The following is a 19,834-nucleotide window of genomic DNA, read 5'->3' as shown; positions in this document are numbered from 1 at the left end:
TTTATATTTTGAGTAGAGGCGGGGTTTTAACCATGTTCGCAGGCTGGTCTCAAACTCCTGACCTCAGGTGATCTACCTGCCTCCACCTCCCAAAGTGCTGGGATTACAGGTGTGAGCCACCGCACCCGGCCATATATCATTACTATAAAAATTTTAGATTTTATATGGGACATTACTGGTCACCTAGTCCACCCTTCCTAATTTTATAGACAAGGAAACAGAAACTAACAGAAATTAAGTAACTTGCTTAAGGACAAACAATGACGGGGACTAGAAATTTAACATAAGCATCTGACTACATCCAAAATTTCTGTCACCACCACAGCCATTATATCATCCACATCTTAATTATTGTGTTGTTTTTCTCTGACTGTTCTTAAACTTCATAAAATTGTTTTTCCAGTAAAAGCATCAGAAATTTGTGTAGTTTTCACACTGCAGATATCTCATGTTTTGTAGGATAATATATTGTTATGCATTATTCCTGTATTTTTCTTTCTTTTTTTTTTTTTGAGACAGAGTCTCGCTCTGTCACCCAGGCTGGAGTGCAATGGCGCAATCTCGGCTCACTGCAACCTCTGCCTCCCGGGTTCAAGCGATTCTCCTGCCTCAGCCTCCAGAGTAGCTGAGATTACAGGCGCCTGCCACCATGCCCGGCTAATTTTATTGTATTTTTAGTAGAGACGGGGTTTCACCATGTTGGCCAGGCTTGTCTCGAACTCCTGATCTCGTGATCCACCTGCCTCAGCCTCCCAAAGTGCTGGGATTACAGGCGTGAGCCACCACGACCCGCCTTATTCCTGTATTTTTCATGTGTACCTATTTCCTTATTTTACCTGATTGCTTGGAAAATATATCATTTTCCCCTAAATGCATTACCTTACATTTGCCCATAATGAAGTTCTTCTGCCACTTTTCTGCCCACTCACACAGTCTTGTGCCGTTTTCATGAAGTTCATCCCTGTGACTTGGCATCTCACTACCCAGAAGTATGTAGTGTCATCTGTAAATTTGGAGAATTCACTGTGCACTCCCTCAAGAATATTTACAAACTGGTTAAATAAGACCATCCCCCAGCACCAATCCCTGGGACCCCACTTCTCCATTTAGAAAATGTTCATTCTTCTTTAAACTTTCTTTCTTTTCCTACTTTTAAGCCCTTATTAATAATAGATTTAGCAAACATTAGCAGATATTCACCTGGTTTCTTGTGAACTGTCTTGAGCAAACTTAGCAGCAGCTGGTAATATGCGTTCAGCCATATCCTTTGCTGCAGATAAAATACGTTCTGGTTCCATAAATTCCAATACATCTGATAAATGCTGGGCTGTACACCTTCTTACAGCAATGTGTAAATGGCTACAAGGAGACATGATCAATTAAAACAGAGTTGTTATATAAACTATTCTCCAAAGATCTATGGATCTATGGGTTGTTTTTGTTTGTTTGTATTTTGGTTTTGTTTTTTGGGACAGGGTCTTGCTCTGTCACTGAGGCTGGAATGCAGTGATGCAATCATGGCTTACTGCAGCTTTGACCTCCTGGGTTCAAGTGATCCTCCTGCCTTAGCCTCCCAAGTAGCTGAGGCCACAGGCATGTGCCACCACACCCAGGTAATTTGATTTTATTTTTAGTACAGACGAGGTCTTACTATGTTGCCCAGGCTGTTCTCGAACTCCTGGACTCAAGGGATCTTCTCACCTTGGCCTCCCAAAGTGCTGGGATTACAGGTATGAGCCACCACGTGAGGCTAAAGATCTATCTTAAAGTTAAATGATTTAACAGCTCCTCAAAAATCATCCTGTGAGTCTAAAATGTCAAATTATTTGCATTACTTATCCCTTCCCCAAAAGTTAAAAGCAAAACAAAACTGACATTTAGTTATAGATCTATGAATGTAAATAACATTATTGGAATAACAATAGGGTAACGTTATTACAATAACTTTTATTGAGCTAAAAGTAGATCTACCATTTGATCTAGCAATCCTACTACTTGGAATCTACCCAAATGAAAAGTCATTATGTGAAAAAGATACTTGCACATGTATGTTTATAGCAACAAAATTCAAAATTACAAAGATGTGGAACCAACCTAAGTGCCCATTGACTAATCAGTGGATAAAGAAAATGTTTTTTATATATATGTGTATATATATATACATATGTGTATATATATACATATGTGTATATATACACATATATATGTGTATATATGTGTATATATACACATATATATGTGTATATATGTGTATATATACACATATATATGTGTATATATGTGTATATATACACACATATATATGTGTATATATGTGTATATATACACATATATATACACACACATACACATATATATATATATACACACACACCATGGAATACTACTCTGCCATTAAAATGAATTAAATAGTGTCTTTTGCAGCAAACTTGGATAGAGCTGGAGGCCATTATTCTAATAGTGGAGTGAAACACCAAAAACCATATGTTCTCACCTATAAGTGGCAGCTAAGTTATGAGTATGCAAAGTCATACAGGGTGATATATACAATGAACTTTATATAATGAACTTTAGAGAAAGAAGGAGAGCAGGAGGGGGGTGAGGGATAAAAACTACACATTAGGTACAATGTTCACTACTCAAGTGATGGGTGCACAAAAAGCTCAGAATTCACTATTATACAATTCACCCATGTAACAAAAAACCACTTGTACCCCAAAAGCTATTGAAATAAAAATTAATAAAAAAATAATAATTGTAAGTCTCCTAAAGCCAAATTGCCTAGATGATTTTGTGTGGCAGACATTTTGCAAGGTGCCCGAGGGACAAAAGAAGTATACATATTCTATGAGAAAAATAATAAAAAATTATTCTTTTCATATTCGGCATGTAGTATAATGTTTATCTCATAGGAACTTTTTAATAAATGTTTTTTGACTGATATACTACTAAGATTTGCTTGTTTCTTTTCTACACTCCCGATTGCAACATTTCATTTTTTGTTTAAAGACATTTCAAGGTTATTTTGAACATTACCTTTGTCCACCATTGATAAGAGAAACAACTGCACGTGCAGGAGTTACATTATTAACCATAGCTCTCAATGCTTTGTCAACATCTTCTCTTATAAATGTATTTGATTCACCAGCCTTGTGCAACAAAACTTTTACTGTGGTATCTAGCTCTTGATCCATGCTCTTTTTCAAATAAGTGAAAAGATCACTTAAACAGACCACAGCAGCACGAGAAACTCCAGAACGTAAATTTTTCACCTAAAAAAAAATTCAAAATGTACATTTTGCTGATATTCTGCAAGAAAATCACTAATAATAACTTGCAAAGGAATTTTACAATTTTTTTTTTTTTGAGTTAGGGTCTCGCTCTGTCGACCAGGCTGGAGTGCAGTAGCATGATTTCGGCTCACTGTAACCTCTGCCTCCCAGGTCCAAGCAATTCTCATGCCTCAGCCACCTGAGTAGCTAGGATTACAGATGCACACCACCATGCCTGGCTAATTTTTGTATTTTTAGTCAAAATGGGGTTTTGCCATGTTGGGCCGACTGGTCTCAAACTCCTGGCTTCAACTAACGTATCTTAAACCGGGCGTGGTGGCTTACACCTATAATCCCAGCACTTTGGGAGGCCGAGGTGGGTGGATCACCTGAGGTCAGGAGTTCAAGACCAGCCTGGCCAATATGGTCAAACCCTGTCTCTACTCAAAATACAAAAATTAGCCAGGTGTGGTGGTGTGTGCCTGTAATCCCAGCTACTCGGGAGACTGAGGCAGGAGAGTCTCTTGAACCTAGGAGGAGAAGGTTGCAGTGACCCGAGATCCCACCACTGCACTCCAGCCTGGGCAACAGAGCAAGACTCCGTTTCAAAAACAAACAAACAAAACCCCATATCTTAATATATATTATCTTTTGTCCTAAGAATCAACATCTATTAAGTTTCTCTTAATGTTGCAAATTAAGACATGGACTACTTTAATTAAATACAAGCCTTTTATATCATATGGTACAGAGTTGTTTAAAAATTTTAAAGGTCAAATAAACATAGCATATTTATCCTTTGTTATTCTAACAATCCTTAACTCATCTGAAAAATAAGTTTACCTCTTGAACAACTGCAAAATTTGTTTCATGCAACTTTGTGTTCAGTATCTCAGAATGAAAAGCAGCTAAGCATCTAATAAAATTCAGTCCCTCAATTTTCTTCTCCCTATGAGAAAAAGAAATGACAAGATCATTCGTTAAACGGGACTCAACTGGAACAGGATCACAAATGTCTTATTTTCTGTGTATGGAATATTGCCAAGGAAGAGGTTCAGAAACGTGAGAAAGGCTCAGAAGAAAAGTTTTGAGTTTAGCAGAGGTTGGTTCATGAGGTTGAGGGAAAGAAGCCATCTCCATAACATAAAAGTGCAATGTGGGCTGGGTGCAGTGAATCATGTCTGTAATACCAGCACTTTGGGAGGCCGAGGCAGGTGGATCAAGAGGTCAGGAGTTTGAGACCAGCCAGGCCAACATGGTGAAACGCTGTCTCTACTGAAAATACAAAAATCAGCTGGGCATGGTGGTGGACACTTGTAATCCCAGCTACTCGGGAGGCTGAGGCAGGAGAATCACTTAAACCTGGGAGGTGGAGGTTGCAGTGAGCCAAGATCGCACCACTGCACTCCAGCCTGGATGACAAAGCAAGACTCCGTCTCAAAGAGAAAAAATAAAATAAAAGTGCAATGTGAAGCAGTAGGTGCTAATGTAGAAGCTGCAGCAAGTTATCCATAAGATCTAGGTAAGGTAATAGATACAAGTAGCTACACGAAACAGCAGATATTCAATGTAAATGAAACAGCCTCCTATTAGAAGATGCCATCTAGGACTTTCAAAACCAGTATGATTCTTAGGTGCTAAATTTTCAGAATTGAAATTATGTTAGCATGCATGAAAACAACATTAATCTCCTTGTACATCTCCATCAGAGCTCCTGAGTGACCAGGTACACTGTCAATGGGCAGTAATATTTACTGTGATTGCTAAAATTACCACAGCCAGCCACTACCACCCTGATCAGTCAGCAGCCATCAACATCAGGGTAAGATCCTCCACTAGCAAAAAGATTACAACTCACTGAGGGTTCAGGTGATCAGTAGTATTTTTTAGCAATTAAGTATTTTTTAATTAAGGCATATTGATTTTTTTAGGCACAATACTACTGTGCACTTATTAGACTACATTATAGTGTAAAGATAACTTTTATATCTTTTAGATTTAAAAGATTATAATTATATTAAATTACACAATCTATAATTGTATACCTTATACAATTATAATAGATATAATTGTAGATTTGTGTATTTCTCCTTAAATTTCTATTAGTTGTTTTCTTCATGTATTCTGAAGCATTCATGCATGCTCTCTCTATATGTATTTATGTGTATGTGTATGTGTGTGTGTGTGTGTGTTAGGACTGATACATCTTCTTGATGCATAGACCCTTTTATGATTTAACAATAGGCCTGGTTAGCTGATCCTTCATTATCTGTCCCTTGGTAATAAAGAGTTACAATTTTTGGTAAGGATTTAAAATTTTTTCCCTAGTGTTCCAGAGAGCTACCAAAGTGCTTTCTGTGAGGAAGTCCCATGGTCTGGTTTATATCTTAACAGCATCAATGGCTGTTATATGAGATGGAGTAATAATGCAAGCATGGAAACCGGTGATGAAACTACGATAGCCATGTGGGAGATAATTACGGCATGAACTAGAGGGATGGCAGCAGAGATTGCAGTAGGTAATTGGTTTCAGGATATGTTCTGAAAATATAAGAATTGATGGAATGTAAAGAAATGAGAGGCCAGGTGCAGTGGCTCCCGCCTATAATCCTAACACTTTGGGAGGCTGAGGTGGGCAGATTGCTTGAGCCCAGTATTTCAAGACTAGCTTGGGTGAAACTCTGTCTCTACAAAAAATACAAAAATTAGCCAGGCGTAGTAGTGTGCACCTGTAGTCACAGCTACTTGTGTGGCTGAAGTGGGAGGATCACCTGAGCCCACAGAGGTCGAGGTTGCAGTAAGCTGTGATCGTGCCACTGCACTTCAGCCTGGGTGACACAGTGAGACTCTGTCTCAAACAAACAAAGACAAAAAAAAGTCAACCCTGACTTGGAATGAACAACCAAATGTGTAAGGCAGGGCTATTAACTAAGACAGTGAACACTGAGCGAGAAGTATATTTCAGATTAGGAAGAGGGGAAATAAGAAGTTCTGTGTTAAGAATTTTTATCTCTATGTTCTTGTGCTATATTAAGAATCAGTCTGTAGTCTTCCTGTCTTTGTATGGTTTTAGTATCAGAGTAATGGTGGCCTCAATCAATGAGATGAGAAGAACTCCATCTTATTCAACGTTCTAGAAGCATATGTAGAATTGGTATCTTTGTAAAAATTTTGGGATAAACTATCAGAAACTGAAGTTTTCTTTGTGGAAACTTTTTTTGTTTTGTTTTGTTTTGAGGGGGAGTCTTGCTCTGTTGCCCAGGCTGGAGTGCAGTGGCGTGATCTCAGCTCACTGCAACCACCACCTCCTGGGTTCATGTGATTCTCCTGCCTCAGCCTCTGGAGTAGCTGGGATTACAGGCATGTGCCACCATGGCCGGCTAATTATTGTATTTTTAGGCGAGATGAGGTTTCACATGTTGGCCAGGTGATCTCGAACTCCTGACCTCAAGTGATCTGCCCGCCTTGGCCTCCCAAAGTGCTAAGATTACAGGCATGAGCCACCACTCCTGGCCTCTTTGTGGGAAAATTTAAACAAAAATTCAATTTCATGAATAGATACTGGGTTATACAAGTTATTATTATTATTACTTTTTTGAGACAGAGTCTCGCTTTGTTGCCCAGGCTGGAGTGCAGTGGTGCGATCTCATCTCACTGCAACCTTCTGCTCCTGGGTTCAAGCGATTCTTGTGCCTTAGCCTCCTGAATAGCTGGGATTACAGGCATGGGCCGCCACACCTGGCCAATTTTTGTATTTTTAGTAGAGATGGGGTTTCACCATGTTAGCCATGCTGGTCTTGAACTCCTGGCCTCAAGTGATCTGCCTGCCTTGGCCTCCCAAAGTGCTGGAATTACAGGCATGAGCCACCGTGCCCGGTCACAAGTTATCTATTTCTTTATGAATGAGTTTTGGTAGTTTGTGTCTTTTAAATAATTTGTCCATTTCACCTAAGTTGTTGAATTTTGGGGCATCATGCTGTTTATCATATTTCTATATTATCTGTTTAACAGCTGTATGATCAGTAGTGATGTTTCTTCTCTCATTCTTCATGTTTGTAATTTTTCTCTTCTTTGTCTTGGTCAATCTGACTAGAGGCTTATCCGTTTTATTGATCTTCTTCCAAGAACCTGCTTTTGCTTTCATTGATTTTCTCTATTGTTTTCCACTGCAATGATTTCCACATGGATCTTTATTATTTCCTTTCTTTGCTTACTTTGGGCTTCATGTGCTCTTCTGTTTCTAGTTTAAGGTGAAAGCTGATTTCCTTGATATAGAACTTTTCTTCTTTTCTAATATAGGTGTTATACTGTGACATATTCCTCTTTAATTTGGCTACATTCCATAAATTTTGATGTTTCATTCTTTATTTCATCAAATTCAAAATAGTTTGTAATTTTCCTTTTGATTTCTTATTTCTTCTTAGATCCATAGGTTACACATATAAGTGTGTTACTTAGTTTCTAAATATTTGAGCATTTTCCAAATACCTGTCATTAATTTCCAATTTAATTCCAGAGAACAAAATTTATAAAATCTGAATCCTTTTAAATTACTTGTTTTATAGCCTAGAATAAGGTCTTTCTTGGTAAATATATCTTGTGGACTTGAACAGAATGTGAATTCTGCTGCTGTAGGTGGAATGTGTTATAAATGTTAATTGGGTCACATTGATGGCAGTGGCAGCCCCTCTGGAGTGGCTGCTGTGAAGACACCAGCTGTGGCAGGGGAAGTGCGCTGGGACTGTGTGCTCCCTGGAGCCAGCGGGAGCCAGGAACAGGTGGGAGCCATGCCCCCGTCTGAGTAGAAGGGGTAGGAGCCCTGACCTCCTGGGTGCAGCTGCAGCCACTCAGCCACAGCTGCAGACCTGGGCATTCCTGTGTTCTCAGGGGCCCTGGAAACCCCCCTGCCCCCCACAGGCTCAGAAGCGCCTTCTCCCACTGCCTGGTTCTCCCCACTCCCAGCACAACCTCCAATTTTGGAGCAAAGTTGTGGCTGATCCTGGATGCTGTCAGGACCTAGCCAGGTGTGCACACACTTGGGGCAGTGCTGACATGGTCCCCTCTGGACTTTGGGCACCAACAAGCATGGGAAGGAAGCCAGGAGGGTGCTAAGAGCGGCTTGGTGTGGGCCTGCAGGCACCCCTCAGCACAAACAGCCTGGGCACTATGGACAGCAGGTTGATGGTGGCAGGAGGCAGACAGGCTCCTGGGCAGAAAGGGGCAGGTGAAGCCGTACCTTCAAGCCAGGGACAGACTGAAGCTTGTGGGAGTGGGCTGCTAGTTCCACAGACTGGAGTGAGAACTTATGGTGCTTTTTCCAGGCCTGCCCACGGACCAATCAATATGCACGTCTTCCCCTCTGAAGCCCATAAAAATCCTGGACTCAGCCAGAGTCTGGAAGATGGGATGACCTGCCTGTGGAGAAAAGCTACCCTCTAAGGGTCTCCTCTCTGCTGAGAGCTGTACACTCATCAGCACAACCTGCCTACAGATAGAAGCTACCCACTCTGGGTCTCCTCTCCACTGAGGGCTGCAGAGACACCAAAACGACCTGCCTGCGGATAGGAGCTACCCACTCCGGGTCTCCTCTCCACTTAGGGCTGCACAGACATCAGGACGACCTGCCTGTGGATAGGAGCTACCCACTCTGGGTCTCCCCTCCACTGAGGGTTGCACAGATGTCAGGACAACTTGCCTGCAGAAAGGAGCTACCCACTTCAGGTCTTCTGAGAGGTATACTGTTGCTCAATAAAGCACCTCTTCACCTTGCTCCACAACTGGAGGTATGCTCCAGTTGTCCACATACCTAATTCTTCTTGGACTCAGGACAAGAATTCGGGACTGAAACATCTGTAACACAAACATGGATGAAATCTCCCCCAACCCCAATCACTTTGCCACCGCTCATGACATTGTGGGCAACGAGAAGGTGAGAAGAAAGAAGGAGAAAAGAGCTGTGGCCCTATGGGGAACCCAGACTTAGGAGCTTCCCAAGCAAGGGCTGTGATACTCTCTTTGGGGTTCTGCAGTTGCTGGCATCTCCAAGCTTCTGGGTGCCACCACATTCCCTGGTGCCCACAGTGGAAGCTGCTTGTGGTACGTCTGGTCCAGCTGTAGCAGGAAGCCAGCAGCTGTTCCAGTGCATGGAGTTGCTTATCCTGCCACAACCAGCATATGCCTGGCTGTGTGCAGCGGCCGGACCCCATGCTCATGCACCCCTCGCTACTCTGTGCCTGGCTCACCCTTTCTAGGCATGGGATCTGGGCTGGTAGCAAAAGCCAAGCACAGCCTGGGAGGCCAAGTGGGCGGAAAGAGCCCAAGTGGGCCTGAGCAAAACTTGGGCAAAGGCAGCACTGGCCACAGAGGTTTCTGGCTGGCAAAGTAACACCTTAAGGATCCCATGACAAAATTGGTCAATACTGTTGTTCAGGCCAGGTGCAGTGACCTAAGCCTGTAATCCTAACACTTTGGAAGGCTGAGGTGGATGGATTGCTTGAGCCCAGGTATTTGAGACCAGCCCGAGTAACATAGAAAAACCCCATCTCTACTAAAAATACGTACAAAAAAGTGTTGTCCAAGTCTTCTACATCTTTACTTTTTTCTTTTTTTTGAGATGGAGTCTCGCTCTGTCGCCCAGGCTGGCATGCAGTGGCCCGATCTAGGCTCACTATAACCTCTGACTCCTGGGTTCAAGTGATTCTCCTGTCTCAGCCTCCCCAGTAGCTGGGACTACAGGCATGCCTGGCTCTTTTTTTTTTTTAGTAGAGAAGGGGTTTCACCGTGTTAACCAGGATGGTCTCAATCTCCTGACCTCGTGATCCGCCCGCCTCGGCCTCCCAAAGTGTTGAGATTACAGGCATGAGCCACCACACCTGGCCATCTTTACTGATTTTCTTTCAACTTGTTCTATTAATTAATGAGAGAGGATTATTGAAGTTCCTATTATAATTAGAGATTTATTTCTCCTTGCAGTTCTATTAGTTTTTGCTTAATGTATTTTCAAGCAATATTATATGGTAAATAAACATCAGGACTGCCATGTCCTCTTGATGAATTAATTCCTTTATAACTATAAAACGACCCTCTTTATTCTGGATGTGGTATACAGAATCCTAAGATGGCATCCATAATTCCTACTCCTGATTTACACAGACTGTATTACACCATCTCCATGAATGTGTTGCGATATCACTCCCTGTGATTGATACGTGAATGTGTTGGGATATCACTCCCTGTGATCATATTGAGTGCGACAGCAAAAGAGATTTGCAGATTTAATTATGGTCCCTAATCAGTTGACTTCAAGTTAATCAAAAGGGAGATTATCCTGGGGAGGCTTTACCTCCCTTAAAAGAGATAACCAGCAGCAGCAGAGATTCTCCTCCTGACTTTGAAGAAGTAAGCTACATGTTGAGAGAATCTATATCTGTGTGTGTGGCACATAATAAGGACACAAGGTTGACCTCTAGAAGATGAGAGGGTCCCTGGCTGACAGCTAGTAAGATAATTGATAGGGTTTGGCTATGTCCCAGGATTCAGGAGGGAACCACAGGGAGGTAACTGAATCATGGGGGCCAGTCTTTCCCATGCTATTCTCATGATAGTGAATAAGTCTCACAAGAACTGATGAGTTTATCAGGGGTTTCTGCTTTTACTTCATTTTCTCTTGCTGCCACCATGTAAGAAGTGCCTTTTGTCTCCCGCCATGATTCTGAGGCCTCCCCAGTCATGTGGAACTGTTAAATCCAATTAAACCTATTTTTCTTCTCCTCTTGGATATGTCTTTATCAGCAGCATGAAAACGGACTAATACAAAAATGAAAACCACAGTTGCACATCTACAAGGAAGACAATTCTTCCAAACAATGAGCTTCTAAGAAAATTGAAAGAAGAGATCACATCCCTGGCTGATACTTTGATTTCAGCCTAGTGGTATTTTGAGCAAAGAGCTGAGTTAACTTATATCTGATCTCTTGACCCAGAAAACTGAGAGTTAATCAATTTGTGTGGTTTGAATCCACTAAGTTTGTGGCAATTTGTTACATAACAATATAAAATAAATACTCTCATTAATATTCTTTGCTTTGAAATATACTTTGATATTAATATGGCCATGTAATCTATCTTTTGATTAGTGTTAGCATGGTAAACATCTTTTTGAATCTCTACTTTTAACTTATTTGTATCTATATATTTAAACAGAATTTCTTATAGGTAGCATATAGTTGGGTCTTGCTTTTTAATCTAATCTCACTAGGGTGTTTAGTTCATCTACATTTAATGTGATTAGATGATTGGGTTTAAGTCTATCATCTTGCTGTTTGTTTTCTATTTGTCCCATCTTTTCTTTATAATTATTTTTATAGTTATATAGTTATATTTTATCTCCTTTGTTGCCTTGGTAAAGCAATACTGCCATGTCTTCCCTTTGGGCCTTTGTATCAAACTGTCAGACATTTTGCTTCTTTTAAAACTTTTTTTTTTTTTTTTTTTTTTTTTTTAGAGACAAGGTCTTGCTCTGTTGCTCAGGCTGCAGTGTAGTGGCACAATCACAGCTCACTGCAGCCTCGAACCCCTGGATTCAGGCGATCCTTCTGCCTCAGCCTCCTGATTAGCTGGGACTACAGAAACACATCACTGCATCCAGATTTTAAATTTTTTTTCTTTCTTTTTTTTTTCTTCTAGAGATGAGGTCTTGCTATATTGCAAAGGCTGGTCTTTAACTTCTGGGCTCAAGCAACCCTCCTGGCTTAGCCTCATAAAGTGCTGGGATTACAAGAGTGAGCCACCATGCCTGGCCCACTACTTTTATTTTTGAAAGATATTTTCATTGGATATAGAATTCTAGATTGACAGTTTGTTTTTCCTTTCAGTACTTTAAAGATCTCACTGAACTGTTTTTTGGTTTGCAGTGTATTTGATGAGTAGTCTGATGTTTGTTCTATATGTAATGTCTTGCCCCTAGCTATTTTTAAGATTTTCTCCATCCCTAATTTTAGGCCTTTTGATTATATCTCCTTTGAAATATTTCTTTTCATGTTTCTTGTGTTTGGTGTTCATTGAACTTCTTAGATCTTTGGGTTTATAGTTTTCATCCAATTTGAACAATTTTTGTCCATTTTTTTCTACAAACATTCTTTTCTGTCTCCTTCTCTGTCTGGTAACTCCAATTACACATAACTTGAAGTTGTCCCACAATTGACAGATTTTTTGGACTTTTTTTTCAGTCTTGTTTCTCTCATTGTTTCATTTTGATTTTTTTTTTTTACTTGAGACAGAGTCTCACCCTGTTGCCCAGGCTGGGTGCAGTGGTACGATCTCAGCTCACTGCAACCTCCGCCTCCCAGGTTTAAGCGATTCTCCTGCCCCAGTCGCCCCAGTAGCTGGGACTACAGGTGTGCATCACCACACCCAGCTAATTTTTGTACTTTTGGTAGACACAGGATTTTGCCTTATTGGTCAGGCTTCATTGTTTCATTTTGAATAGTTTCAATGGTTACGTCTTCAACTTCACTAATCTTTTCTTCTGGAATGTCTAACCTATTAATCTCATCCAGTGTATTTCCTATCTCAGACATTATAGCTTTCATCTGTAGATATTAGTTTTGGGTTTCTTATATATATTATATTTCTTTACTTGCTCAACCTTTCCTCCGGCCTCTTTAATGCATGCAGTAGTTACAGTTACAATGTCTTTGTCTACTAATTCTATCACCTGTGTCATTTTTGCATTGGTTTCACTTGGCTTTTTTTCTTCTCACTATTGGTTATATTTTCCTGCTTCTCTGCATGCCTGGTAATTTCACTTTAGCTATTTTTGTATTCCTATAAATATTCTTCAGCTTTGTTCTGGGATATAGTTATTTGAAAATGTATTTCAAATAAGGATCAAATGTTTGATCATCTTAGGCCTTGCTTTTAAACTTCATTGGGTAGGAACCAAACTAACATTCAGTCTATGGTTTATTTTACTACACTATGGAGCAAAACTCTGAGTATTCTACCCAGTGCCCTGTGAATTATGAACTTTTCCACTCTGCTGGTGGGAACAGGAAGTATTATTAACATTGTATATGCTCCTGACGTTGTTCCTTGTAACTTTTTTGAGTGGTTCTTGTTCTGGCCTCAGGAAATGTATTTACATGCATGCCCCGACCAGTTGTCTGCTAAACATTTGAGTAAAATCCTCTTATGATCTCTGGAGCTCTCTGTGGAGCTCTATCTGGCATTCTGTCCTGCAAAGTCTAGTCACCATGGCCTCCTCAAACTCTCAGCACCATGTCCATCTCTGATGCTATCTGCCTGTTTTCCCTTCCTTTAGCTGCAATCTGGAAACTCCAGAAAGCAAGCTGGGTAATTGTATGGCTCACCTGGTTTGTTTCCTGTCTCTCAGAGATCAACATCTTTCCATAGCCTGGTGAAGAGTGTCAACAGTGTCTTGAAAACTATTGTTTTTTTGTTGTTGTTTCTTTGTTTTTGAGATGGAGTCTCGCTCTGTCACCCAGGCTGGAGTGCAGTGACATGATCTCGGTTCACTGCAACCTCTGCCTCCCAGGTTCAAGCGATTCTTGTGCCTCAGCCTCCCAAGTGGCTGGTACTACAGATGTGTGCCACCATGCACCAGCTGATTTTTTGCGTTTTTTAGTACAGACAAGGTTTTACCATGTTGGCCAGGCCGGTCTCGAACTCCTGACCTCAAGTCATCTGGCCTCCCAAAGTGCTGAGATTACAGGCGTGAGCCACTGTGCCCACCCCTTGAAAACTATTGTTTCATATATTTTGTATAATTTTGTTAGATCTTTCACGTTATGAGGGCAAATACAGTCCTGTTAATCCATGTTGGCAGGAAGAAGTTCAGGATTTCTTTTCTGGATATGTTAAATTTAAGATGTCTACTGGCATCTAAGAAAAAGGGCCAAGTTAGGCTGTTGGATTACTTCTTTTTGAGTCTAGAGCTCAAAATGATACCAGGGATACAGATATACATTTATGAAAAATCAGAGTTTAGATGGAATTTAAAGCTGTGAGACTGAATGAAATAATTTAAGAAGGGATTGGCAAACTATGGCTCATGGGCCAAATGTGGCTCTATCAGATTTTTTTAATGAGTAAAGTTTTCATATAATGTTTTATAAGTAAAGTTTTATAGAAACACAGCTATGCCCATTTGTTTAGATACCGTTTTAAGGCTGCTTTTGCACAACAACAGAGTTCAGTATTTGCAACAGAGGCATCTGCCCTGCAAAGTCTAAAACGCCTATTACCTGGATCTTTACAGAAAAAGATTGCCAGAAAGACTGCCCTTGAGCTACAAAATGAATGTAGAAAGAGAATGCCAGTGGATTAAATTCTGCAGAACTTCTATTTTTTTTTTTTTTTTTTTTTTTTTTTGAGACAGAGTTTCACTCTGTTGCCCAGGCTGGAGTGCAGTTGCCCAATCTCGGCTCACTGCAACCTCCACCTCCCGGGTTCAAGCAATTCTCCTGCCTCAGTCTCCCAAGTAGCTGGGACTGCAGGTGCCCGCCACCATGCCTGGCTAATTTTTTTTGTATTTTTAGTAGAGATGGGGTTTCACTATGTTGGCCAGGCTAGTCTTGAACTCCTGACCTTGTGATCCGCCCACCTCACCCTCCCAAAGTGCTGGGATTACAGGCGTAAGCCACTGCACCCGGCCTGGAGGTTTTTAAAAAATAAGAGATATTATGGCATATTTTAAAGTTGATGAATATGCTCTAGAACACAGGCAAAACTGATGAAGAGGTATAAGATGGGTATAATGAGAGATAGTGAAGGAACAAGGGAGGAAATGGGACAAAGGCAGTAAGTGGATGCTCCCGCTGAAACACGTGGGATGCACATTGCCACTGTCTTTTGTCTCCCTTGAGTTATTGGCTGGGCTGGTTGGTTGGCCGCTATCACTACAATAAGAGCAGGTAAGTATTTCCAGGACTATTAATAATTATATTTCACAGAGAAATACTTTGAGAAATGGTGAAATTTGTATCTCATTATCAAAGGGTTTACATAATCCATTATAAAGCTAAATTATATGTTTATGGCATGTAAGCTATAATACAACTGGTAATAAAGTACTATTAGGGCCAGAGTTCAGCTACATTAATGAGCTGAAAAGACTCTGATGCCTAAGAACTAAATAATCATTTCTAAGATTATTTTAATAGAAAATGTGTTTCAAGATTTTTAATTAAATATTTACAGAAAGCTTTTGAACTCTGCTTAGTTTTAAGTTAAGGATGGTGAACTTACCAATCCTCATCAGCCAAAAGCCTCAGGGCTTCTGTCAGTGCTATTTCTGGTTTAGAGAATGGCCGTAGTTCTGACAGATCCATTATTTCTGGACTATGAGTGACAGAAGGCATCTTTTCTTTATACTGTGAAATAGCTCCAGTAGGTGTTTCACCTAAAACAAAATACATTAAATAAACTATGAGAGAACCTTTTTAAAAAAATTTTTATCTTTTTGAGATGGAGTCTCACTGTGTTGCCCAGGCTAGGGTGCAGTAGTACGATCTTAGCTCACTGCAACCTCCACTTCCCTGCTTCAAGCAATTCTCCTGCCTCAACCTCGCAAGTAGCTGGGACTACAGGTGCGCACCACAACGCCCAGCTAATTTTTGTATTTTTAGTAGAGACAGGGTTTCACCATGTTGGTCAAGCTGGTCTTCAACTTCTGACCTCAAGCAATCCATCCGCCTCAGCCTCCCAAAGTGATGGGATTACAGGCATGAGCCACCATGCCCGGCCAAGAGTCCTTCATACAAAGGGTACAAACATTATTCTGACTACAGTTGTGATGAATATTTATTATGGAAACTTAGTACTATTAGTTTAGTCTTGAGGAAAATTACAGTACCCAGAAACCAAAACTATTGAAAACTTTACTTTTTATATGCAAAACTATTGAAAACTTGACTTTTTATATGCAAAATTATTAACAAATTATATTTAATAAAACTACAAGTAATTTTTCAGTCGTGAGTCATAACAAAGTCTAGCTTTATTTTAACAGCTAAAAGCAAAAGAAGCAGTACGATCCCATTTTGTAAAAATGTGGATATATACCTGTTTTATAACTGAGAAGTGAAGATGAAGGTTCATGGCATCTCTATGTAGAATTCTAGTTGATTTTCTCTATCGATATAGAATTAGTGGCCTATTACAAATTCTAAGACCATGTGTAGTAATAAGAATGATGTTTCTTCTATAATAAGACATTGACCAAGCATTTTCCAGATGTAAGGCACTGTACTATAAGCTGAGAAAACAAATCATCCTCTTTGAGTGCTCAGGATAATATCCTTGAGAGCACCGTATAATGCAAGACACGTGCAGTGGAGATATTAAAAAGAAAAGGGTCAAATAGAATGGGCTTTTATAAGTAGGTAAAGATTTACTGGCTATTTTTCCATATTAAGAGATATTTTTAGAAAGGAAATATTAGTCACTAGAAACTATCATCAAAAATTGTTTATTAACCATGTTATCTGTGAGAAAATGTTACCTGAAATCACAAATATAAGAGATTTCACTTGATGTTGCATACTAATTACATATTCAGAGTTGGTCATTTAAAATCCAAAGGCAACAAGGTGTTAATGATATTAGCTAGCATTTATTAAATACTATACACCAGACCTTGGGATAAACGCTTTGCAAACTTTACTGCATTTAATTATCTCAACAAAGCTGAGGTAGGTATTCTAACTATCTTTATTTTGCAGCTGAGAAAATAATTGCATTTTACAGAGACTAAGAAATTTACTTAAGGTTCCAATGCTAATGAGTGGGAGAGGCAGGACTTAGATCTACGGCCACCATTACCTGTGATCTTATATAAAGAGGTATAAGACAGAATCTCTGCTTTCAAAAAATTCATCATATATCTAACAAAAAATGTAAAAAGGTAAAATATGATGCCTTAAATTACTATAGTGATAAATCAGTACCAGTTTTTGTTATGTGAGGAAGATGATATACCAATTAAAGAATATAATAGACCCCTTTCACTTTTTTTTGATGGTTCAGATGGACCCTCATTAGGCTTCACATCTAAGACTAACATGTATAAATAAAATCCTCCAGCTTTGGAATATCCCAATCCTGAAAGAATAGCAAATAAAAAAAAGCACTATTATCATTTATTATCTTCCCTGGTATTGTGCTAAGTCCATCATTTATACTATCTAATTTAATTCATTCAACAACCCTACATAGTAATTATTAGTAGTATATTACAGATGAAGAAACCAATGTGGAAGTTTTAAGAATTCCCTTAATATATCTAATCCATTCCCACGCTCATGAAACAATAACTCATTAGAAAGAGATACAGATAAACACCAAATTTTCAACCTTGAGATTATAACAATACAAAGTACTATCACCTATCTTTATTTTGTTTTCACCTGAAGAATGTTATTTTGAAAAAGGAGGTGTATAGAATATCAATTGAAAGTAGTGATGCTCAAATGAAGATTTTTTTTTAAAAAAACTTCCACTGTTGGCTGGGCATGGTGGCTCACACCTGTAATCCCAGCATTCTGGGAGGCTGAGGTGAGCGGATCACGAGGTCAGGAGTTCGAGACCAGCCTGTCCAACATGGTGAAACCCCGTCTCGACTAAAAATACAAAAATTAGCCTGACATGGTGGTGCACACCTGTAGTCCCAGCTACTCGGGAAGCTGAGGCAGAAGAATCGCTTGAACCCAAGAGGTGGAGGTTGCAGTGAGCCGAGATCGTGCAGCTGCACTCCAGCCTGGGCGACAGAGCAAAACTCCATCTCAAAAAAAAAAACCAACAAAAAACAACAAAACTTCCACTATGTTGCAGACTGATACTTTTATAAAGTACAATCAAAGTGTTGTGGCATTGTCAAATTGTTAAAATAGTTTCTAGAAGCTAAATATTGTCTGTATGTATGTTATCATAGATGAGTAATAAACAGTTCACACAGTCTATGAAACACACTTTGAGTAGCAGTGATCTAACTGATAGAAAGTTTCATAACTGGAGGCATATCCAATTAGAATTTAGCTATTAAAAATTATTTCTGCTAATATGTTCATAACCATAAACAGAGCTAAACAACTACACTTTGAGCTGATCAAGATAATAATTGTGTAAGCATATTCTTATTTTCAAATAATATAAGGGTAACTTCAAAGCAGTACTCTCCTTATACTTCTCAGAAACCTAATCTTTAAAGCCTACATTGTAGGCAAAAATCACAAAATTAGTTGATCCATCAAGAATTAATACCCCAAATTTATGATTTATTACTATTTGTAATCTTGTACTTCTATTTCTACTCTTCACACTGGCTAAGTTAGGTAGGAAGTTTCGTGGGTTTTTCTCTCCCTGAATTTTATGACAATAACAAATAGTGAATTATCTGAGAATGCTAAGAGGCTTAAATTTCACAAACACCTACATTTAATGGGTTTTAGGGACATCTTCAGCCACAATTGTACAGGCTAACACCTCTCATCAGGCATACTCTCAACAGTGATTAGCTTTGAAAATACAGTTTTCTCCACTTGTTGCATTATAATGGAAATAAAAGCTAGGAAAAACCTCAGACATTAATTTAGGTTAAATCTTTTTTATTTTTACCTTCAAAAGAAGTATATTGTCTATTAAATTTAGAGTATTTTTGTAACCTTCTTGAGTATTTTGTTGCTATCTAGACTTCAGATACAACATAAATTTAATAGTGTTTATATTTCAGTTTATTTCTTAATAATATTTAACAAAACAGTAATTAAGCAATAATACTTAATGTTTATTATAGTTCACATGATTTTTCATTTCAACCTCTGATTTTTCCTAGTTGCTACTATACCTAACATGTATTCAATATTTTAAAAAACAACACCAGGAAACATAGAGCCTACTCTTGACCAAGCACAAAACATAGTAGGTACTCAAGGATAGACTGAATAAATGACAAATGCAATGGCCTTTTTGGATCATGATGTAATATAAACCAGTATCACCATCTCAGTTATCTACTATAAAATGGGATACCACTCCTCAGTAAAACAGGAATATTTCCAGGAGTATAGAAGAGATCCTTGAGATAATCTGGACCTTTGAGATAATCAAGATATTCACAGGGGCAGAAAACTGAGGGCTGCTTCCAGGTCACAAAGCTAATTAAAGGCAGAACTTGCAAATTTCGGTGTTATATAAGATATTTCATTCTTAGTCATATATTACCCTCAGTGAAACCTCATTTCACCAGCTTTAGACAATTACTAGAAAAAAAAAATACCAAAACTTAAATTACACTTACTTTCAGATGCCATTTTCTCAGTTCCTGTATGTCTCATTCGTTCCCAGGAATTTTTTTCCTTCTTTTCACAATCTTTATTGTGAAACAGTTCTTTCTCTTCTTTTCTCTTTTGTCTCATCTTGTTATAAGTAGATTTAGAAATAGAAACTTTAGCCTGCATGAAAAAGTTGAAAATCTGAAAATATTCAGGGACTTTGATATTTAAAATATCTTCGTCTCAGATAACTAATTTGTGTCTGAGGATATT

The 19,834-nt window shown here is 39.1% G+C and overlaps 1 protein-coding gene across 5 annotated transcripts in view; it reads right to left on the bottom strand.

Annotated features, from left to right (window-relative positions):
- Positions 1-19,834, bottom strand: part of TOGARAM1 (TOG array regulator of axonemal microtubules 1) — a 112,283-nt gene that overhangs the window by 26,559 nt on the left and 65,890 nt on the right. For all 5 annotated transcript variants that reach the window (XM_008957131.4, XM_034937500.3, XM_008957132.4 and 2 more), the window contains 5 exons: positions 19,588-19,741; positions 15,540-15,693; positions 4,116-4,221; positions 3,037-3,272; positions 1,201-1,359 (listed from right to left, as the gene is read on the bottom strand). In XM_008957131.4, the coding sequence (XP_008955379.3) occupies positions 1,201-1,359; positions 3,037-3,272; positions 4,116-4,221; positions 15,540-15,693; positions 19,588-19,741 (809 nt within the window). The remainder of the gene's footprint in view (positions 1-1,200; positions 1,360-3,036; positions 3,273-4,115; positions 4,222-15,539; positions 15,694-19,587; positions 19,742-19,834) is intronic.

The sequence above is a fragment of the Pan paniscus genome, chromosome 15 (assembly GCF_029289425.2).
Source record: "Pan paniscus chromosome 15, NHGRI_mPanPan1-v2.0_pri, whole genome shotgun sequence".
NCBI classification, from domain to species: Eukaryota; Metazoa; Chordata; class Mammalia; order Primates; family Hominidae; genus Pan; species Pan paniscus.
This window is presented reverse-complemented; position numbering and strand designations above follow the sequence as displayed.